This window comes from Corvus moneduloides, chromosome Z (assembly GCF_009650955.1).
Source record: "Corvus moneduloides isolate bCorMon1 chromosome Z, bCorMon1.pri, whole genome shotgun sequence".
NCBI classification, from domain to species: Eukaryota; Metazoa; Chordata; class Aves; order Passeriformes; family Corvidae; genus Corvus; species Corvus moneduloides.
In genome coordinates, this window is record NC_045511.1 from 6,691,118 (window position 1) to 6,715,550 (window position 24,433).

At 40.5% G+C, this 24,433-nt stretch overlaps 1 protein-coding gene across 15 annotated transcripts in view; it reads right to left on the bottom strand.

Annotated features, from left to right (window-relative positions):
- Window positions 1–21,272, bottom strand: part of GPBP1 (GC-rich promoter binding protein 1) — a 38,226-nt gene extending 16,954 nt beyond the window's left edge. Inside the window, exons 1-5 of one of the 15 annotated variants that reach the window (XR_004237390.1) lie at window positions 21,220–21,235; window positions 20,505–20,704; window positions 19,330–20,374; window positions 18,349–18,416; window positions 3,554–3,673 (exon numbers count right to left, since the gene is read on the bottom strand). Coding sequence is in view for 4 of the 15 variants with exons in the window: in XM_032095588.1 (XP_031951479.1) it covers window positions 3,554–3,616 (63 nt within the window). In the remaining 11 variants the exon portion in view is untranslated. The other 14 variants (XR_004237394.1, XR_004237399.1, XR_004237392.1 and 11 more) reach the window with 14 other exon arrangements.
- Between the last annotated feature and the right edge of the window lie 3,161 nt (window positions 21,273–24,433).

Genomic DNA, 24,433 nt, shown 5'->3' on the forward strand with positions numbered 1-24,433 from the left:
TAGAAGTTTTGTTCATATCCCAAGATGGTTTCACTATTTACAACACCTTCTCATTCCACCTGCCCATCTGCAAGACTGCACTGACACAAACACCTTAGTTCCAGACCGGAACAAAACCCACTGAGTGACAGATACACACCCACTTAGGTGGATTTTGCTGTAATCGAGAGAGAGACGAGAAAAGCTTGCTGTTAAAAGGAAATCAGCAGCAATAGATGAGATGGATTTCAATCAAGCTGTAATCTCTAGGTCACATTAAACAGCTCATTCACAATCACAGCTTCCCGGCAGCAGGTTTCTATAATGCCAGCCTTGAGCTATGTAAGGAAACACATCTCAGCTAGTAAGTGCTCAAAGGGAAAACCAGGCTCCTGTAGGTGTAACCCCTGAAAGTGATTACAGTTCAGGAAAATAAAAACTGACCAAGTAGAGCTCAATTTCTCCTTCTCAAGACTAAATGTTGTTGATACCATAGGCTCACTCCAGCTCCATTCTGAACAAAACAGACACCTTTGCTTTCTCACCCCAACCTTCCTCTTCATCCCTCTTATCTCCTCTTCTCTTCGTCTTTTTTGATATGCATGAAGCAGAAAATAAATCTATTTTAGGAAATAGAGGGGACAGGGGGCCGCAACATTTGAGACCTGTCTTGTAGAGGATTTACAAGTCTTATTCTGTGAACTAAGAACTACCAAACAGACTTTTCAAGAACTTAATATGCAAATGTGCTGTGTATCACAGAATGCTCGTCATTGAGGGAGCAGGTAATCCAGGGAAATAAGGTGCATTCTGACAATGACACACAAATATTAAAAGAGAGTAAGCATACAGCATGGAGCTTTTGAAAGAGAAGAAAATCTAACTAAACTCCGTGAGGCAAAGAATCATGGAAGAGAACAGAAGCCACAAAATACACTTCCAATGAAATTTCACTCAATTCAGAAATGAGGTGACAAGTACAACCCAGATATATTCTAGTGATAGTGAAGTAGTTCTGGAACTTACTTTTATCCTGCTATATTGACACAAAGCATGCAGGTAAAGCTCTTGCAGCAGACTCTTCAAATATGTGGTGAAGATTGTTTTGCAGTTGTGACACCATACTAAATTAAGCTCCAAATACTTTCCCAATTTAAAACATATTCAATTGAAAAAATCAGACTAAAACAATTGAATGCATCAGAAATCACAGAGAAAGAAAACAAAGAGTCTGCATCCTAATTTGGATTTTCAGAGACTACATATCCCAGAACGGATAGGCCTGATGTTCCCAGAAGCAGATTATACTAAACAATCAATCTAGCTAGGTCAAGGTAGAAGAAACATAAACAGAGTGATATAAATAAGGACATTTAATGACCTGACTAAAAAAATGCCTTCATGTTTGTGTAGACATACATAAGCAAAGCACTAGGAACACAACTAACACTGCCAGCTATCTGTGCATTTGACAATACCACAAGCCTACTGCCGTTAAGTTTCTCAAGGCTAAGCATTTTACATGGACATGAAAGACTGCATGAACCTTATATAAATACCCTGAAGAAAAGCAAAGCAATCCTCAGAGCAGCAGATACAAATATAGAATTCAAACTATTACAGTGAAGATAGGTCTACGAATAGGGAAGCAGAGAAGAGTTTTAATATCCAGCGCTGACTCTGCTTCTGCATTCCACAAATTAATGAAGAGTAGAAAGATAGGCCAGGAAAAAACATTTCTGAGAAAGACATACTCAAGACTTCCAGGAATATTTACAAATTCTAACAATTAAGAGATTATTATTTCCCATTTCCAAGCTGTCCCATTATATAAAGTAACAGTAGTCTAGATGAAACAACCAGAGTAAAGATGTGTAACAGAGTGAAAGCATCACACTCCATCAGCAGCAACAAGCATTCCACCATCAACTGCAGAGCCATTTCAGAAAGTCTAAAAAAGCATAGTTTTAATCACTTGGATGACAGGATGTAGTGGTTTGGTCTAAAATACTCATTACTGTTTATCTGCTGTGAGATAAGAATTAGGAGAAACGCAAAACAGGCACCAAACTTGAAAGAATACAAAGAAGTTTATTAACAGACCTAAAAGAAGGGAAAAAAAAATTTTACCACCTTCAGAACTCTCCTCCTCCCCCCACCTTCCTCCCTTCTCCCACTGACAATGTAAAAAGACAACCCTTAAGATGTTCAGTCTGTTTACCACTTCCATAATAACCTTGTTCAGTCCATTTAGAAAGAGAAGTCTCTTCTTGCTCGTGCTATGAAAACATTATCACAACGAGACAGCCGCCCACTTCCAAATATTGTTCAGTCCATTTAGGAAGAGGAGTCTCTCTGCCTGCATGTGAGTCCTTTCCCCCAACTTGCAGCTTTTCCCACAACTGCTTTCGAGGGTCCACTCTTGAAGTTTTTTGGGGTACAATTTTAAGGTTGAGCCATTCAGAAACAAAAAACAGAGGCCCTTCTCCTTCCCTGGGAGCAAAGGGTCTTCATCATCATCATCATTAGGACTATCTCTGGGAGCATCTCTAGGAACTGAGGTTTCTCCTTTCCCGTTTGGAGCAAAAGTCCCCATCTGGTCCATCTCTCCCTGTCCAAACTTCTCATGAAATTACAGCTGTGTCAGCATCTGCCTATCTCAGCACAGGTGCTTTTGCTTACGAGCTGAACACTCCACCCCCCATATCTTCATGGAATTACAACAGGATACTCTGATATATCATAGCTTCACAACAGAATTTCAGCTTTAAGCATCTCCTCTTTCTCTTCCCTCAGGTTTCCAGCTCTTCACAGCAATAAAACGGTTAATCTCACCGCAGCCTTGCAGCTGGAATGGGGCTTATCGAAGTGGAGAGGAGGGAGAGCCAAGCCGCTCCGGCTGCCCACGGCAAGGCAGTGGGGGGGGTTCCACGGCTGGAACAGGGCCCATCGGCTCCAGGATGGCCGTGGCCCGGCCTGGCCTGGCCCGAGCAGGGCCTGGCCGGGCCCACTGGCCCCCACATGGGACTGCAGCCACCTGTGCCAGCGCCGGAAACGAGAGAGAGCTTGGGGGGGAGTTTGCCTATTCTTAAATGTGGATCACAGAGGTGGTCACAACTTTAAGTGGCTTAGAGAATTGTCCATATTCAAACTGGCCAGCTGATAGGTTCTATCAGTTCCCAGAAGAAACTGTAAGCACCCCTTAGCAAGGACATCCCTTCCGGGACTATGCTTGCTAACCTATGACACAGGATAATACTTCTGTAAAATTTACAGGACACAGAGAAAAATCAGAAGCAAGAACATCAAGTACATGCCCCATCTTGGTACTCGTAGCATAGAACACAATAGTTCATTTTAAACTCCTGATGAAGGCAAGCTTAACCCAACCACAGCTAAAGCCAGGCATGTGCTTCTTTACATGAACTAAGCTGCTCAAGCAAAAACTCTACTGGAGTCATCTGTCATCACAGTATTCATGAAGAGATTTGCATTTTTATTGTGACTAAGGTTATGACACTTAGACTTCCCTAATAAAGAGAGTGCCTTTTCAAAAGAACAGTACAAAACATACCTTTGTTGATGATGGCGGAGTAGGAAAATTAAGCCAGGCTGGAGCAAAGTCATGCTGCGCCATTTAGGTCCAGTCTCCCCGAATCAAAGAAAAAAAGGCTTAGCACCTCATGGCAAGTCCCTGTAATCAGAAGAAAAGGAATTAGTCCTTTCAGATGCTTATGTTACAAGGGCATTACACTTGTCTTTTGTTCAGTATCTCCCTCCTGTTTTTCTGTATTATTTTCCTCACATCTGGTTTAGAATCTAACTATCCTCATCTCATTTACAGCATCAAATGTGTGCTTTTGTAACTAAATAAAATGTCACTAAATCAAATATATCACAGGAATAATGAAAATACTGTAACATTTCTTCCTTTATTTCCTCTTATAAACAGGATGAAGCATCTTGTGTAAGGTCTGATCCAGAACACTATGGCAGAATTAGCTTGCTAAAATACTTTCTGGTACTATCTAGAACAGATTTCAGTAGCTATCTTATTAGCTTCCTAGAAGCTGATTTTTTAAAATTAATCCCTAACAGTTAGTCTCAGTGGCCATATGAAAGTTCCTTATGAAAAACCTAGATATTTGGGATCATCACAAACCTCACGATGTCTCTAGATTCAATGGAAACAGAGTCTGCATGTCCAGAGTGTCAAAATCCAGTAAAATTCTCCAGTTTGAAAAAGGGCCAAAGAATGTAATGGTTTACAGTTAAAACCTAAGAATACTTTTTCTATCCTACACTCTTCCACAGGTAAGAAAATATTTCTCAATAAGCAAGAGAATGCAAGGTAATGTGAACTGCATTACCTGAAGCTGAACTATAGCACAGACAGGAAAGACATGGATGAAACACTGCCTGAATTATACAAGTGTAAGTGAATCATGCTCTGCAGCTGATCACTGCAAAACAGCCAATGACTCAAAAATATTTTAAGCATGATATACATGCTATTAGAAATTCAGCTAGTGAAAACATAATAAACACCCACACACATTTCACAGGGAGACCCAGATAAATGTACATTCCACATCTCTGCCCAGCAGAGTGCATATCTTTTAGTCAGTGAGCACAGAGGTAGTTCACTTCAATCTATGGCTGCTGTAATGTTAGTATTAGTAAGAGATGTAGAATCTGAACTTGGTAACTATAATTATTGCTGTTCTCTGGCCTGAACCAGAATATTGCAAGCTATAGCAGATTTCCATTGACAGACAAGACTATTCCAGCTTCTAAAACAAAGTCTAACAGATTTGTTAGATTTAACTTAGTATAGAACTGTACTTAAATGAGCTGTTGGTTCTTTTTAATGATGTGAGCTCATACTTAACTTTTTAGGTACCTCCAATACCATAGTTAAAACTGTAAGGTAGGATGTACAATTATTACAGTTAAATAAAGACAAGGTTAAAGTAACTATAAGTAACTATAAATTACTCTGCTGAAATCATTCAACACTTATTCCTGAACTAATTTCAACAAAAACTCCAGAGAAATTTTCTAAATATTCGAGTTATATCAAAGCAGTAAAATAAAAATGAAAAAAGTTCTAGAGTCAATGAACCATCACAGAAATGGATTCTCCTTCTAAAAGGAACCATGTTCACTTTTACTGATACATCCAATTCAGCAATAATATACAAAAAGGCGTATGTTTACAAATGAACCAAGAGATGTCAAATTAAGAAACAACAAATCTGAGCAGATTCCAGCAACAAAAAATTTCATTCTCCTTCACTTAGACACAGTTCTTCTCATCTCCAAGCAGAAGAATCATGAAATCTTCAGAAATTATCAACACAGATTTTCAGTACTGAACGATCAACACAACAACAACAAAGTCTTCAGACTGAGGCACTTACAGTCTGAGAAACAATGAGTAAGATTAGGTTTATACTGAGTAAGACCATAAAGATTCCACAAAGTATTATTCAAGTTACTGGTGCATCAACTATTAGGTACAGGACAACAAATACATTAACATTCTAACTTTATTAATAGATTTATCTTACTGTTTTTAGAAAACTAGTCAAGCTTTCCAACATTATTTATGCATCTGCTATGAGAAAAGTTTGTTATTAACTCACTAACATCCTTACCTTTAATCCTTTGCACAAAAGACTGGGTGATCACCAACTATCCCAAGGACTGGAAAGGTATTTTGTAAAAATACCTTTTCCCACAGCTCACTGACACTGGCTGTCTATTTCTTCACACAAAAATTATTCTAGAAGCAGATTCAAGTCTTCCTCATGTTCTCAGCTAAAAAAGCTCTGAAAAGTTTCATCAGTGCTGCTCTGTCAGATGAGTCAGTCCCCTTCTTAGAAAGCAATAAACTAACGGTAAAGACAGAGACCAAAACTACACAAAACTCAGAGCACAAAGTCAGCAACAGAATATATACGTAAGTTTCAATAAGCCTATAGAGACAAACTTCTGGGCTAATTCTTCCAAATAGGTTTGATAAAAAACTAGCAAGAAAAAAAGCACAGATGTATTTCTAAAACACTACCTGACCAAATTCAGAGGTTTGCAGTTAAGGACTAACATGAAAAACAACTCCTGTGGATACTGGATGCTCCACACCGAAGTCAAGAAAACATTTTCTTTCACCTCGTTGTACATACGATTGGTCTAGCAATTAGACATGGGAACTGAGAGTACTTTCATTATTAAACCTATCTAATTCTGATTAGGCACGAACATCCCAGCCGTAATTAAAGTGGGAAACAAAGGGCAGGTCAGGAAAAGATATTTTAGAACTGCTTTAAAGGACATAGCCTACCCAGCTTAAAGTTGCTGGTTCCATATTTTACCAGGTTTCATAAACATTCCTACAGCTTCTAGCTTTCTGATGTTGTCAACAAGTTTGCCCTATATATAAAAACATTTTTATTACAACCATGATCTCTGTTCAAATGATCTGACACATATTTGATAGCTCTATGATAGTTCTAGGATACTCTTCATTCTCAGGAAGGTATTTTTGATAAATTGAAAACAGATCACAAAACATAAGAATGAGATGTCAGCAAGGCAACTCTGCTGCCACAGGCAGGATTTACTATGCTTAAACCCTTTGCAATCAGCTTGGTTGCCAACACTAGTGTGTTTCTTGCTTGTTTTCCAACTTTAAGCTAGACCAACAACTAGCAAATTATTCTGCAACACATTCTAACATTAAAAAGGTTCTTTTTTCCTTCCTTTCCTGCTATTCAGGTCCCCTACCTAAGCTATCCCAAAAAGTCAAGAGTGTCTGCATTCTGCGTCCACCAAAGCACTTCCAATCTTTACACAGATACATACTATCTACTACTTTTAAATTAAACAAAAACAATATTTAAAGTATTTGAATAGAATGTAAGTCAGTAGCATGACACTACTTTAATTACACTGACACAAAACCATATGTCTACTAGCAAATTTTCTCTTGCATACACACCACATAAATGCTGTTTCAGTAACACTAACAAAGCACCTGATGTACTCCCAGCCTTAATACAGTTATCAGAAGTAAACTCAGTGAGGTAAACACCACCGATTCAAACACAATTCCAGTGCTTTCAGAAACTCTCTTCATAACAAAAGAGCAGGCCCAAAATTTATCATTAATATTTAAGCCACCATTACCTATTAGCACAAAATCTGCCATTCTTCAACCAAACTGTGGCAAAAGCTAACTTGGCTCAGGTTCTCTGCTGCTGAAGCAGAGCTGCACAATTCTAGAAAGGTAAGAAAAAGATACTGAAATACTGCTATCCTCATACTATTAACACTCAAATACATTTAAACATCTTTAATCAGACTGGTCAAACTATTGTCTCATCTCAGCAATAGCCTCTTGTGACCAATTCAAGTAGTATGTAGCGACCTTAGTGACCTCAATAAACAAAGTCTTCTATAGCCCATAAATTTAGATGAAAGTCATGTATTGCTGTGTTGTGGGTAATAGAATAGTTTACAGCAAAGGAAGAAATCCTGTTCTTAAGTTTTAGATCTTGAGGGAGGGATCCGAAAGAAGTCTGTAAAGCACTTTTCTTCAAGTAACATGTAATAATTAATCCAATATTCAATTAAATAAAATTTAATTCTATAGTTTTGTGACATACGATCTTCAGTAATAAGTCAGTGACTACCAAGGAGCAATGAATAGCTGGTTCCAGATGATGTACAGTGAAGAGGTTTGTCATAAGTATTACTCAGTCATCTACTTTGAGCCACTTTTGCAGCTGAAAGAGGAACACTGCACCAAATACACTCAACCAACACACAGAAGAGGTTGGGCTAGGCTTCTTTCATGGTTGAGTCAATCGGTTCTTTTGTGACAGACACTATTTCTCACCATTTGTAAACCAGCAGGAGACACTATATTCTAAACAAATTTGTTATCTGCATAGCATCTGGGAAAAATTGTTGCATTGCCTTTGTTTTACAAAAAAAAGTAACATGCTATGAAAAGGGAATCAGAAAGCAATTGCATGAATCAGGACTTCTGGGAAAAGGCTAAGAAACAACACCTAGAGTCAACACCCAAACCTGCAAAACAAAAATGAAGCTAAAGCAAGTATCATTAGTTTATCTTGTGCTTACCAAATTAAATGAAGAAATCAAACATTAAAGACAACAGTCCATTTTCTCCGCACTACTACATTTTTCTTTTTTAAATCCCCACAGAACAAGATACAAGTGAAATCACACTTAAGAATAACAGCACAGGAATTCAAGATTTTACTTGGTGCAGTAACAAGCTATTACAGTGATCACAGACAAGAAAAGTCTACTGGCTTACTTTGCCTCAAAAAATAATGACATAAGGTGTATTTAGAAAGTGGTTATGAACATCCAAAGGAGTAAATTTCAGCAAGAAAGGAGGTATCTTAATCCAAAACACCACCAGAATCACAAGGTATCAGTCACAGTAGATTGAAGGTGGGTGGACAGACACGCGGTCCTGAAGATCAGAAGAACAATATTCTGAAACAGCTTTAAGACTTAGACAAATACTCAATCCTGACGATGTCTATTACACTTCTAAATCAGACCCTAATAATTGTAATTAAAGAGTTTAACGTCCAGGATGATGCATTACACAAAAGTAACGCTGTAAAAGCTAATCCACTTGTTCCCCATTTTCAGTGCTAACCACACAAGACTGATGTCTCTCCAGCAACTCTTTTTCTCTCCCCTGTTAATTGAAATCAATATACAGTTTAAAAAACTAACTTTTTAAGCATGAAGAACACCCACTACAACCAACATGCAAGTAAAATCCTGGTTTTTTCCTGCAATAACACATATAGAATTCAATATGGTACAAAAGCAGAAATACTCTTCTATTCACAACTTTCAGATTAGCTTGCCTTCAGATCACTTTAGTGAAGTGCTTCCTCAAACTTCATCTTAATATTAAAATTTTTACTTTGTCTGCAACATTTGCTTCACTCTTACTAGGACAAGCAAACCTATTAACATTTAAGTTTCATTTGCAAAGCTATTTTATAAACTAAAACCTCCACCATGCAATTCTCACATGAAACAGGGGCATGAAATACACAGATCAAGGAGATGCAGATAAACAAACTAGCTGAAACAGTGTTATGGAGTACATCTGGGCTTTAACAAACACAGTTTGTCACATTTTAATAAAGTTACGTAATTTCTTGCAGCAAAAATTAATTTCTTTAATTCTTGGGGTTTTTCTCCTCTATTTACTATGGGGACATGGGGAAAAAAATGCTTGCTCATTCTCACACCATTTGTGCTAAATTTGGGACTGCTGCCACCACAGCCATGTTAGTCATGGATTTCACACCCTTCACCCTGGGGCAATTCCACCAAGTAGGCAGGCTGGCTGGCGGTATGTGGCAGTATTTCCAACCACTAGTACAGCCTGAGAGCACCACAGGCTAAGCACAGTGCAGAACCCCAGCAAGCATCTGTTACTCCAGATTGTATCTCTGCGTAGCACATCAAAAATGCGAATACACTGCAGTCACACACCAGACCCAGTACAGGGCAACTGCAGAGCCAGTACAGACAAAATTGTGTGTATTTACTACCTCACTTAGCTGCAGCACTACACCAAGAAGCAGTTGTGCTGCGAAACATTACCAAGAAAAAGGATAAGACATGAAGACAGACACAGACTATTCTTTTTCCCCCATGCCAGGCATCTATAAAATGCTGGAAACAGTTAGTACAGACAAAGCTTTAAAATAATTAAAACTAAAATGAAAAATAAAATAAACTACAAAATAAGCTACACTAAAAATAAGCTACAAATAAACTAAAAATAAAATTCAAAATAAAAGAAAATAAAATTTAAAAAAAATAAAATAAGGAAGTCTCCAGTTCAAACTCTGGAAAATTTACAGTGTAAGCAGACTACTTTCACATAGTAGAAAGTCACATCGTGTCTTCTGCACTGCTTCTGACAACACAGTAGAATAGCAAATTCCTCTACAAAAGTATTTAATCTGGCCTTAAATGTATCATGAAAACAAAGGCTACTGAGGTCTGGAATAAACTGGTTACACAAAAAACATAATTCACCTAGTCACTCCTGGTTCCTTTTAAAGACAATCCTTTACCCAGAATTTCTTCTTGTTTCAACTGTATTCATCAAACCTTTACAGCATTAAAAAAAATATCTCTATTTACACAACACTAAAAATAGCCACAGAGCATCTCTGGAATGGCACAATACAGGAATTGGAAAACTGACTGTTCTGAGAATTCAGCTGGAGGCAATCTCTGCACTGTCTGAATAAGTGGACAAGAGAGCCCATAGATGGCAGGGTAAAAGAAATCACCTTCTGAAATACTGCAAGATGGCAGGACAGAGAAAGAAGATGTAATAAAAGCATTTGGGATTTCAGTTCCATGTTATGTTTTTCTACAAACAAGTTCAAATAAGAAAAAATAAGAAAATTTTCAAATAAGAAAAAGAATAGACCTGATTATTAAAATACAGAATCCGGAAAGGACCATGGAATATAAAATAATATGCATTCAATTTAAGTGCTGTGATTTGAGATTTTCATTATTCAGTTTAAGTAGCTCTAGAGGAAATACATTTAGCATTACTTTTTCAATATACTTACCTACAAACACTGTAACAATTTCACAGCTCCTAAGGATCAAGCGTAAAAACATGTAATCCTACCTTTTTTTTTCCAGGTCCACACCCTTCACAGATTATAGCAGGAAAATCTCAACAATGCAACTCTTTATGACAAAGAGGCCCATGAACTTTAGGCACCACCCTATAACAAAGCTACCTTGCAACATCTTCTGATGGAAACCTGTCTTACTCTTGTACCAAGAGTCTCTAGTCCCATCAATAGTATTAACAAAACTAAAGTCTCCCTCATAATTTTCACCTTTACACAATTCTACATGAGAAGTGAGTTTAATGGCTTACTAATTTTAAATGCGGAAAGAACCTTCTGAAAAATTAAAATATAACACCCAGAGATAACTCTGAAAGACTAATGGCCAACTTGTACTTCCCTAGAACTTCAAACCAAGACTAATGGCCAATTTTACCTCCCTAGAACGTCAAACCAAGTATCAGCCTCTGCCCATTGGAAAGATACTGTGGTCCCTTTATTGTATTTGTGGTCCTTTACTGAACTCTCTCCACCAAGTCCCACCCTTTCTTATATCAGAGACCCTGTAACCATGTTACACGGCCTGCAGGGGTGACACAGTCCTCCACATGTCGCTTCACCAGGGCCGCATACAAGACAAAGCTGAACTCCCCTCAACCTGCTGGCAGCACTCTTCCCACTGTCACCCAGAGAGATTTTGGCTTTACTCATTATGAGGATGCAGTGCTGGTTCATGGTTGGCTTGCTGGTCAACAGGACTCCCAGGTCCTTCTCTGTAGCTGGCATATGCAGCTGCTATTCCAGAAAATTCACATTTTCCCTTTGCTTCATGAGGATCCTCTATTCACATTCTTCTGCACAGCAGCACAAACACCAAGTGTCTGTATCGGCCAGTTCTCCCTATCTTATATTACCTGCAAACTTGCTGAGGGTAAACTCTGCCCCACTGTCCAGCACTTTAATGAAGATGTTCTACAGCAGGACCTCCAGTCCTGATCCTTGGGGTACATTGTTCAGCTTCTTCCAAATGGCCTTTGTGCCACTGATTACGTCCCTGCCAAGCTGTGCCTGACCACTCGGATAGTTCTGGATACACCTCACTGCTGACTTCTCCACACATACTTGTCAGCTTTTCCGTGATGATGTCATGGAAGACAATATCAAAAGCCTTACTAAGGTCAATAGGAACACCATACATCACTCTCTGTTCGTCTAGCAAGCTAGTCACCTCATTGTAGAGGGTTACTAGCTTGTTCAAGTGTGATTTCCCCTTCTTAAAGCCATTTGACTGCTCTCACTCACCTTCCTGTTGTTCAAGTGTTTGGAAACACCCTTCCAGGATCAGCTGGTGTACAACCTTCCCATGGACCGAAGTGTCCCTGACTGGCCTGTAGTTCCCTGGATTCTCCTTCTCATCCTTCCTGATGACAAGATTAATACTTGCTCTCTTCTCTTACTTGAGAACCCCTCCCAAAGACCATTAGACCTCTCAAAGATAATAAGGAATGGCCTTGCAATAGCATCAGCACTCATGGAAGAATGGAACACCCATCATGGAACCCTCAGCATCCTGTCAAGCCCCTTGGACTTAGAAGTTTTTTAAGTGCTCCCTAACCTGATTCTTTCTTCACTGAGGGTGGAGAAAAAAGCACAGCACAGCTTGAAGATGACAAGGACATGAGACCAGAGATGGTCCCCACCCAATTTGAAGGCCGTTGTTTAACTTGTCTAACCAGTATTCAGCTGGCAGAGACAGTCTCACTGGAACTGAATAGATCCAACCTCATGGAAGTCTCTTTCACTGAACAAAATAAAGGTATTTCTCTAGCTCAGAAAGCTATCTTCAATACTTTAAACAATTACTACAGGTAAGATACATTTGGTAACACTATTTGTCTGAACTGTGAGAATAAATAAAAACAGCTTTGCTTTTTCATAATGTTCTAACATGAAGAAACAGATAAAACAGTGTCATTACTATAACAAGAAAAAAACAGGCCAATAACATAGTAAAATAGCCAAAACTCCTACATTTTAAAAATTTAATCTATTGAAAGTTGTGTGCTTTTGGAATGGATTTACCATAGTATAACTACATCCTATTTAAATGAAGCTCACCGAAGTTTTGTAGGAAAAACAAATTTTAAAATAAATCTAAAATTGGAAAAAAACCAAACCAAATCCTGACAGGTGAACCCATCACCAGAAGACAAGCAAAATCAAGGGAAAATAGTTCTGTATTTTCATGTTCTATACTTATGCTCTGTCTCTGTGTAGTCTACATCATCTTACAGGAAATAGTTTCTGTGACACTTGGGAACTTGAGAGATTGTCAGAAGACCATTAAAATAAACGGCAATATAAACTCAAACAGGTAGGAATACTTGAAGCTTATGAATGGAATTTCAAATCTTGTAATGGAGGCGGGGGGGAAAGTTCAAGCCATGAATTCAGTGAATTAGCAGAGAGATACAAATTTCTTCACGCTCCCTGAAGACCAGTTTAGACATTCAGTTAAATGATTAGCACAGAGAAAACCGCGAACAGAATAAATGTTAAAAGCACTGAGATGATATCTGCATTCGTATTTTCCAAGGAAGTCTAAAATTAGCATGTATGCAGATCTAAGTGGCACATTCCTATGAGCTTTTATCTAATGCCTCACAGATTATCATTATAGTAAGTACAACACACCACAAATTACATAGGGGACCCTTCACTCCACTTCTACTCTACACACCTGACAACCCACCCTCACTTTGTCAATGTAATTTTTAGCATAATATAATAAATGGGGTAAAAGAAGGTTGTAAGCCATGAGAATTAAAGTACACTATAATGTTGTTGAGAGCAGGGGGGAAAAAAAGGTTATATTCAGTGTCTCAATTTGTTGCTACTGCTGCTGCTTTGCTTCCTTTATAATGAGCGCCAGCATACATATCAAATTCTTATTTCATCAGAAGACAAACAAGAGCATATGTATGAATCTCAGAGGGTTCAACAAAGTAGTCAGAATACTGTCCCTTCAGTCCTCCCATCATGGGCCAGCTTCAAATCTTGGCTTCAGCTCTTTATCGTGAGCCATAGGCAAACTACCAAGTGTTGGTCTGAATTAAGCAAAGAAACTATGTGCACAAGACCCAGCCATCAGACTATACACTCTCTCTCTTTATATAAAGAATCATTCGGGACTTTTTTCAAACTAAGCAGGCTTTCAAAATAACCCACGCCACCAAAGGTTTCTTCTTCTGCCATAAAACACATCTTCTCTCAAAAGAGAAATTTCCAGGGATACCAGATCCTTCCCTGTTACACCTCTCTGCTATCTCTAGTCAAGAGTAGCACTAATTTGAAGTCAAGTTGCTAAAAGTAAGCTCTAAGCAATACTTCTATTTAAAACCTACACATCCAAATTTTCATTTCTCTTTTGAAGACACAGTTTACTAGGCATCTTCCTTACTACTCTGTGATTCATGTGGTTTCAACAAATCAAAATAAGCTAATTTCAAGTTATTTTGCTATCCAAAATTTGCATGTTAATAAATCAGAATATAATACTAAACTCTTACACAAGCTTTTTAGGTTTTTTGAAACTGGAAGCATTTCTACCGATCATAACTTGCTGCAAAAGCATGACAAATAGAATCTTCAGTTGAAGTTTCTTCCTTTCTTTTCTCTCTTTGTAACTGAACAGCCACAACAACAGAGTAAATTTACATCTTCACAGTCAAACTTTTAACACTCTGAAGGGAAAGTGGTCACGTCACCCCTTGTGACATTTCAATGTAAAACTGTTTTTAAAAAAAGGTTAGGTTTGGGTATGGTAATTCTCTCACATTCTTTTGTTTTCTAGAATTTATTGCCAAAAACTCATAACTTCAATAGCAAGGAAAGGGAGCTAAATTTTTGAGAATCTCTCCCACTGGTTAAACAAAAAATTCTGAAGCAGTTCAACTGCAGCCTCTTATTTCTCCATCACGCTACTGCAGAGCGAGCACAATCTCTAGTTTTAGTTTTGCTGTCCCCACCATCTAATACAGAACTGTCCTCATATATATTCTACCAATGGACAATAGAGAAGTACAAAAGAAGATACCCATTGAATTTATAATTTACCTTCTTGCCTCATGTTTTAAAAACAAGCATAAAAACTAAGATTTCCTGCAGAGCACTGAGGAAGGAGCAAGGTCCTCTGTTAGATCTGAACACTTACGCTTAGGCATGAGAAGTGTACAGAGTCAAAATGTAATGGTCAATTTTTTAACCAATTAAAGCCAACACATTCTTTAGTAAGGCCACAGCTTTAACACCTAGCTGTACATAGACTTAGACAAAAACCAGAAAACCTAACCCAAAAAAAATCCACCTTCATTTCTACTTAGGGCGCAAGTTCTTTATGGGAGAATGAACTAACTAAAGCACACTGTTTTGCATAAGGATCTAGAATGTGAGCATTGGTCTTCATCATATGGTCCCCTTTTCTACGTATAATTACGGTTCACAAGCAACAGGTTTTAAACTTCATCTTTGTGAATCAAATATAGATGTTACAACAATCAAAACATCTTTTAAGAAGTGTTTTAGATGCAGATGAAGCTGCTAAGTGCTTCAAATAACATAATGATGACTTTTTAGCCACAAGTTTTCATTTTGGCACTGTACCAAAATGTTGATGTAAAAACCCAAAATGCAAACTATTTTATAACACGAAATAACTTCACAATTGAAAGTAAACCACAGCCACACAGGTTCTCCCACTTGAGAGTCTACAGACTTTGATGTGTAATGATTCAACTAAATGGTACTGATCATTTAGCCTAAAGCCTGATAGATGTTCATTTTTTGCCCTTTAGCAAGGTTCAAACTCAAAAGCTGACGTGTGAGTCCAATTACATCACTGCCTTAGTTAGCATACATTATGTAGGAAATCACCAGGAATTCTTTAGCACTTTGGAGTCATCACAAGGAATAAGTAGCAGTTGAAAAAGGTAGAAGTTTTGCCCTGTGCTGAGCATATAAAGCAGATAAACAATTCCCTATTTCAGCTGTTTCCCTACGTTTACCCAAGATATGAAAGGAGGAAGACTGTGGAAGAGTTGATAGCACCACAAAGAGCATTATCATCAGTTGCCATGTTCAGCTACTCAAATACACAGAGTAAGAAAAAACAAAACAAAAAGCATGCCAAGTTTCATTCACATTTGTTTATGAGGTCTGCAAATAGTTGTCGCTGCAGGACAGAATTTACTACTACTACTAAAAAAAATGAAATAAAAGCAACTTCCTCAGACGTTATTGATGAACTGTCACGGTAACAGCTTCATCCACACATGTTAAATGGAATAATCTCATTAGAATGGAGGACAAAATAAAAGGAGCACAAGTACATTAACTTGTACAACACTAAATACCGGCACAATTTGCCTCTACCATTTTACTGATGTAATTCCATTTCAGCTTTGCTGCAAGATTAAAGGGTACTTATTTTCCCAAGTTTCCACCAACAGTTTTTTCAAACAGTAGAGCAGCCTACACCATTCTAAAGAATTAGCCAGTTCAACTGTACCCATTTTATGAACCTACCAGAATAAACACATCAGTAAAAGATACCTGATGGCATTTATTCCACTACAAAAGCTATGTTTACATCAAGGCTTAAAGTGTAAGATTTTGGGTGCAAGGACATTACCTTCATAGTTGTCTGCAAAGCACTTAAGAGACTATAAGCACTTGAAAAACAAAAATCTAGGGAAGAAATTAAAGTGGACCAGCATGCTTGGCATTCTCTCCTTAATAGGTACAAATTTTGCTCAGGTACAAGGGCACAGCTGTAAAATATTCCTGAATCCTAGTCAAACACATATGCACACAAATAAGAAAAAAATACCCTTCTATATAATCCCTGAGGGTAAGGGACTAACTTGTATATCTCGAACATCAATAGCTGGATGACTGCAGAGCCAACCAATGATTGCTGGTAAACGGGATGTGGCCGGAGAAGGGGCCATGCAGAGGTAGGGCAGCACTCTTCTGGGACAAACATCCTTATTCTAATCCATGGACAAAACAACAAAAACATAGCATCAGCACAGAAGCGGGCATGAACTGTTACCCAAAGACCAATGCAGTAGGGGGATAATGAGACCACCAAGGTCCCCCCAAACCCCTCCAACCCATTTCCAGGAAGGCCTCAAAGAATGGACCATGCAAGATAACTGATCTGCATAGAAACTGAAAACCTTAGCTTCAGGGGAAGAAAACCTATCTATAAAAAGGTACCCTGTCAAGCCCTGGCTGCACACCCCAGGACATCACATCAGCTAGACCAACACTAGGAACCAGGACTAGTGATCTCTTTTTCTCTCTTTCTTTCTTTTCCTCTCTCTCCCTTCTCCTCAATTCATCTCTTCCCTTCTACCCTATCCCTACTATGTAAGCTGTGTGCTTATATGGTAGGCCAGGGACAGACATACCCGTTTCAATGCCAAGTGTGCAATTTACAGACAAAACTGTAATTTTGGTGATTTTTTTGTGGCTCCACTAACTTTTGTTGTCCCTTTCAACCACAAGCATTTATGAATCTTGGGCTCTCCTTTCCCCTTAAGTGTGGGACACTACAACTTCCCAAGCGTATGTACTGTGAAAGGAATAAAAGAATTATCCTACCAGCAAACAGAGAGGTGTAAATACAGAATTAATTTAATGAAGCTAAAAAGCAAACTCTTCAAAACTTGCAGGAGAAGAGTCTAGATAAATGTCACCCAAAATAGTAAGTGGGGGCTGTAGCTCCTTGATTTCAGTGAGAGCCTCTTGAAAAGAAATAAAAGTATCTCACAGCATTGAAAACTAATATATTGGGAAAAAAAGCAACACATCATGTTTCTATGAGTTAAGAAGTGAATATTTCTATTACTCTCATGAGCATACAATAGACAACAATCAAATGAAATGGCTACTCACACCTGAACTCTCAATTTACCAAATGCTTTCAAACAAAACGTATTGATACAAGTAAAGGAATGTACAAGATCATTCTTTCCATTAGTTTGGTTCCTTAACAAGTGGCTCAGCTCACCAGTCAATCCCAGTCACACCAAGACTCAACACAGAAGAGCCACAAGTCATAGCCAGAAATTACAGAAACAGCCCCCTACTCACATTCCATAGCTTCCATATTTTCAAAACAACAAAATTGAAACAGAAGTTAAAATAACAAAACAGCAAGAACATCCAAAGCAGAAAACCTAAGCCAGTTCAACTTTTAGATACTGACACACACAGGTAAGAACTTTAGTGAGACCGAGAATTTACAAAATTTATGTAGATGCAAGTCCTTCATTTGTGGTCAAAATAACAAGCTACAGGACTTAACACACACTACAGTAATTTTTAAATACTTAGGCTTAAGTTTCACATGCTTAACTACACTTTTTCTACAAGGTTTTAACACAAGCAATCTTCCCAAATATCTTTGCACTGCCCTTAGAGAAAACCTTTTTTTTCATTCACTATTAATAATACTTCAGTATCGCAGAAGCTCTCAAAAATATTTTAAAAGGTGACAACTGAGGTAAATGTGTAACCTCTACCAGACGCTCAGTTTAAAGTCTGTCCAATAATGCTTTAATTATTTAAAGCCTTATGAATCATCAAGGTGGGGTAGGGGATAGAGAACTTCAGTAAAATTACCACTGACTTCTGAATTAAGTTGCTCTGTCCATCTTAATTTTCTTTGAGGCAGTAGCAGTTCAGCTGAATGCAAACCTACAAAAAATATTATAAACACATTCATTCCAAAATTAAAAAATATTTAATCACTGTGGGAGGAAGGAAACTACAATACATCTAAAAATAACAAGGAAGATTAGCCAGTTCACCACGAGATTTCATTTCAAATCCTTCAAAGGAAACAAGGTTTTTTTATGGTGCTATACTTGCACACCAGTCAGACTAACTCATTCCCATTACAGAATAAAAAATACACTGAAGCCGATCTTAAAGTATCAACACAGAAAAAAGCTAGCCTGCATAAGCAGCAAAATAACTTTTGGTAAAAAAACCTCTGGCTTTCATAAGTGACAAAGAATAGTGGAAAGCAAAAAAAAAAAAAAAAAGAGTAAAAAAACCTCTATAGTGTTACTACTCTGATGCTGCAAACACACCTAACACAAATGGAAGGACTGAAACATGCAAGCTATCCGGAAGACTTGGTCAAAAGGATGTAACAATAACTGCTGAGACTAGAACATCAACATGAAGGCTAAATTTCTTATAGATTTAGTCTAAATGCATCTACTTTTTTCTTATGGATTTAGTCTAGGTGTATCTACTTCTTAATCGCCCATAAAAATCACACTCTCACCTACACATTTTTTCTTGTACCTGTATTCTTCAAATTCTTAAGGAATTATTTCATTAATTATAAAGACCATCAAGTAAAAATTAACAAGCTTCAATATTCAACATTCTCAAAAAAACAAAAACAAAAAAACCAAAACAAACAAACAACCCCCCCAAAACAAAACAAAAAAACAAAAAAAACCCCAAAAACCACCAACAACGAAAAAAACCACAACAACAAAAGAACCTCTAGTCAGTAAAAATTACTGGTTTAACTGTCCTACTGGTAAAATGTTTTTTCAAGAGTAAATTGATTTATGAACACTACAACACTTACCTAATCCAAGAGGACTGCACAAAGTGTTAGGTACTGCGTGATTTATATTTTTCCAGTTTGTTTTCCTTGAGATAATATCCCGAGTTCCCCTTGATACTACATTCGTAGCAGTTTGACATAGATTTGACCTCACAGAAATCAGCTACCCATCCTTCTTGCTTACAGATCCTGCAAGGCTATTTACAAAGTCTGCCAAATGTCCGTCCTAAAAACCTTTTCTTTTCTCTGACAGCTTCTTCTCTTGTCTATTCCATGTAGATATCACTATACGCAACATCAGTTCCAGGTGAAATAAATACAGGTTTTAGACCACAGACTGTGAAGGCAAAACCCCAAATTTCACATATGAACTGTAGAACATTTCCTACCTTCTGGCAGCACAGGCAACTGTAAACAACAGTTATCTGGATACTGCCATACTGCCTATAGGCAACAACATTTTTAAACAAAAATATTAAATAAAATATAAAAAGATAAACAAACATCTATTAAATTCTTCATTTAGAAAATAGGTCTTATTGCAAAGTGAGAGAAGACTATGCCAGAAAATCTAAAAAATAAAATAAGGGAGGAAAAACAATCTGCCATGAAACTTTTCAGCAATGCCTCCAGAGTGACTCAGGCCACATTTAACCTGTAGCCAGTTAACAAAACTGGTTACGCCTCTGACTCAGACAAAATGCTGCTGAGAAGAAAAAGGATATCTAAAAAGAGGAAAGCACTTCATTTTGGCAGCTGAAGTATTCAGAACTTAATAAATTTAGCCATGTATCCATGCCATGTGGACAAAAGAATCCAAGGGTGATGTGCTCGACACTGCTAGAAGAAAAAACCTCAAGACTTTTTCAATTCTCTTCTCAGATGTCTGATTGTTTCAGAGGCCTTTTCAGGACGAAGCACGGACAAGTAATCCCAGAGTAGTGGCTGATATTTCTTCTCCTTCAGAGGAAGCAGCTGCTGCAGGTCAGTTTTCACCTTTTTTCTTCTCTGCGAGCTGAAGCAAAAGGCTGCAAACATCCAGGACTGACTCTGTCGTTCAAGCCACCTACGGTAAAAAAAAAAAAAACACAAAACACAGAAAAATCAGTTTTCCCTTATGAAATCTGGACTGGCGCTAGACAAACACAAAACAAAACCGAAAAACCTGAATCTTAAAACCAGAAACTAGCAGAAACCTGGATCCTAAAGAACAAACACGGATGCAGTCAGGGAGCCGAGCCCGAGAACGGAAGCCTCGGTTACACCTCCACTCACATCCCGGAGAGGGCGGCAGGAACGCTTGACGGAGGACGCAGCCTATCAGCGAAAACCTTCCCCTGCCTCTCAATCCCGAGAGAAAGAGAGGGCGGGAGCGAGGGGAGACAGGGAGTGGGGGCTGGGGGGAAAGAGAAGCAGAAAAAACAGGGAAAGAAAGGGTCATTTCTCGTTTTATTGGTAAAGGTGAACAGATCTGCAGAAGGCACCCGGGCGGGAAGCGCTGAGCTGGGCCAGCGAGCCGCCGGTGAAGCTCCAGCGCGACCTTTCCCGGCGTGTACGGACAGACAGACCCCGCTGCCGGGGTGTGCGGACAGACAAACCGCCCGCTCCGGGGTGTGCAGGCACACAGAACCCCGGCTCTCGGCTCACACGGCCTGCGCCGGGCGCTCGTCCTCTGCCCTCCCGGGAGCCGCCCCGCTCCCGCCACCGGGAGCACCTCCCCCTGCCGTCCTCGAGGGCGGTCCGGGCAGCACGGCGCGGGAGGGAGAGCGGCAGCCCGGCTGCTCCGTGTCTGCCCCGTGCTCGTTCCCGAGAGTGTCCTGGGGGTATCCCGAGTGTCCCCCCCAGGGACGCCCCGGCGGCCGCCGCCTCACGCGCGTGCACACGCACGCGCGCACACGCGCACGCGCGCACCCCGCGCACACGCGCCGCGCGCTCGCCCCGCTCTATCAAAATGGCGCTGCTCCGCGCCGCAGTGCTCCCCGCGCGCGCGCGCACGCGCAAGCTTCGCGAGAGCCCCCGCGCGGGAGCCCGGGAGGGGCGGGAGGGGCTCCCCGGCACCGCCCCCGCCGTGACGTCACGGGAGCCATCCCGAACGTTCCGCGCGGGACTGGGAATCCCCAGCGCGCGCCCCGCCCCCACGGCGGGAGACCCCGGCGCCGCCGTAATTAACCGTGCAGTGGCGCAGCCCCGCCTGCGCCCGCGGAAAGAGCGCCGAGGCGGTGCCGGCACGGGGCACCCACACCGAGACACGGGCTCGGGCCGCGGGTCCGTCGGACCGGCCCGGGTGGGCGCCGCGGGACCCCGGCTGGAAGGTCCGTCCGCCGCGTATGTGGGTGGGAGCGCCCGCCCAGCGCGGCCCGACGCCAGCCTGCTGTGTGCCGGTGAGGTCCCCGCCGGCCGAGGAGGCGGGGTGCGGCGGGCGCCGGCAAGCGCAGAGCCCTCGCCGTGCCCGGAGCTGCGGACAGAGCCGGCGCTGGGCCGAGCGCCGCCCGCGCCCGCAGCGCGGTTTAATCGCGGCACCGGCGGGGGCCGAGGCCAGTAAGAACCAATAACCACCAGTTAATCAAACCAAATATCAGTATCTTCTCTAAATCGATGGAAACGGCTTCGGTGTACAAGAGCACGAGTGGAAATGCTCAGGTGTTCCGCGCAGTTACTCCGCGCGTGCAGTTTTGAGAGAAACGTGACGGGTAGATTCTTAGTGCCTGGGATCTGACTGTTTAAATTGGGGGTTTGCAGTTTTGAAATCCTGTTACCAACGCAACTAAAATTGTTTTCTTCAATTGATGAGGTAAAAATTAAACTTAGAAAATTATATTTAGGTATCGTTAGAAAGAATGCTGGCAAGTGTTTGTAGCCCCTGCATTTGATTCTAGATTTTCTTCGGCAGTTTCCTTCCCAAGTTTTAAGTTGTTGTATATTGTGAGATTATGCACTCACTTTTGGCAAAAATTGTCTCAAGCTGTAGAATTCTTTTTTTAAAAATGCATTTTATAGGCTTGTAGATGTGGCTAAAGTAAACTATTTTTCATAACTTAATAGAAATCACTAGAAAGTAACAATTACCAGAAAATTTACTAAAAATCAACAGCTGAGAAAATAAAGTAGAAAAAGCACATGCTAATTTCATCTTTAAACTGACAGAAGCTCTGAAACAGCTCTGAAACAATTATGGTTACATTAATCTTCAGCTGAACTCTGAGCAGTTAAACCCCAGTTCTGATTTCTGACACCAGCAGTGTTTTTCTAGGTTCTCATCACAATCTGGACTGCAGTGACATCTCCTTTCTCCTCATTCTTGAAACTGTTTGTCCTTTTATTTGCCTGTGCTGCAGAAGCAAGGATTCCCAGGCAGGGTGTGAGAGCATTCCCTGTGCCCCTTGATTATTTGCACAGCCTGATGCCAAACCTGAAACTGTGAACAGGAAACACCTGGCCCAGCTATGAACCAACAACCCAGCACTTGGCCTTGATGAACCTCGCACCACTGGCCTCAGCCCATTAATCCATCCTGTCCAGAACCGTCTGCAGAGCCTTCCTGCACTTCTGCAGATCAATACTCCCACCCAGCTTGTTGTTGTCTGCAACACTGAGGATACACACTCAATCCACTCATCCAGATCATTGATAAAGATATTAAACGGAAGTGCCCCCAGTACTGAGCCCCGGCGAAACCTACCCGTGACCGGCCACCAGCTGGATGTAACTGCACTCTCCAACACACTCTGGGCTCAGCCATCCCGACAGCTTTTATGCAGTGAAGAGTGCACCTGTCCAAGACATGGGCTGCCAACATTTCCAGGAGATTGGCATTGGAGACAGTATCAGAGTTTTTACTAACGTCCATGTAGACAACATACACAACCTTTCCTTCATCCACTAAGCAAGTCACCTGGTCATAGAAAAAGATCAGGTTGGCCAAGCAGGACCTACTTTTTATGACACCATGCTGGGTGGGCCTGATCCCTTGGCTGTCCTGCACGTGCCATATGATTGCACTATCACACTCAAGATGATGTGTTCCACAGCCTTGGCAGGCACCAACTTCAGGCCTGTAGCTCCCCAGAACATCCTTCCAAACCTTATTGTAGATGGGTGTCACATTGGCCAACCTCCACTCAAGTCAACTGAGACCTTCCTGGTTAGTCAGGGCTGTTGGTAAATGATGGAGAGTGGCTTGGTGAGCTCTTCCACCAGCTCCCTCAGTATCCTTAGGTGGATTCCATCTAGCTCTCTACACTTTGGAGTGTCTAAGCAGGCCACCAACTAACTTCTGGATTAAAGGGGCTCTATTCTGCTCCTTGTCCCTGTCTACCAGCTCAGAGGGCTGGTTGCTTTTATAATAACTGTCTTCTTGTTAAAGGTTGAGGCGAAGAAGGAATTAAGTACCTCAGCCTTTTTCTCATCCCTCAGCCTTTTTCTCATCCATGATTACCATGTTCCCCTCTGCATCCAATAAGGTATGGAGATTTTCCTTGGTCCTCCTTTTGTTGTTATTTTTTTTATAAAAACTCTTTTAATTGTCTTTTACAGGAGTAGCCAGATTAAGTTCTACCTGAGCTTTTGCCTAATTTTCAGTCTACATGACCTAATAACATCCTTGTACACTTCCCGAGTTGCTTTCTTCCAAAGGTCATAAAATCTCTTTTTTACCCTGAGTTCCAGGAAAAGCTCCCTATTCAGCCAGGCCAGTCTTCTTTCCCTGCCCTGGCTCATCTTTCGGCAAATAGGGATGGGCTGCTCTTGTGCCTCTAAGATTTCCTTCTTAAAGTATGTCCAGCCTTCCTGGTTCCCTTTGTTATTATGGACTGTTTTGCAAGGGACTCTCTGAACCACTGTCCTGAACAGGCCAAAGTTTGCCCTCTGATAGGCCAAGGCAGAAGTTTTGTTGATGCCCTCTCTTTTTTCACCAAGAATTGAAACCTCTCATTTTGTGAGAGCTCTCACTATGCCCAAGACAGCCTCTGACCATCACATCAGCCCCAGTTCTTCTCTATTCACAAACAGCAGGTGCAGTGAGGTCTTCCTTTGCTGGCTCACACACATAATCTGTGTGAGGAAGTTGTCTTCCACACGCTCCAGGAACCTAGAATTCCTCCTCTCTACTGGGCTGAGTTTCCAGCAG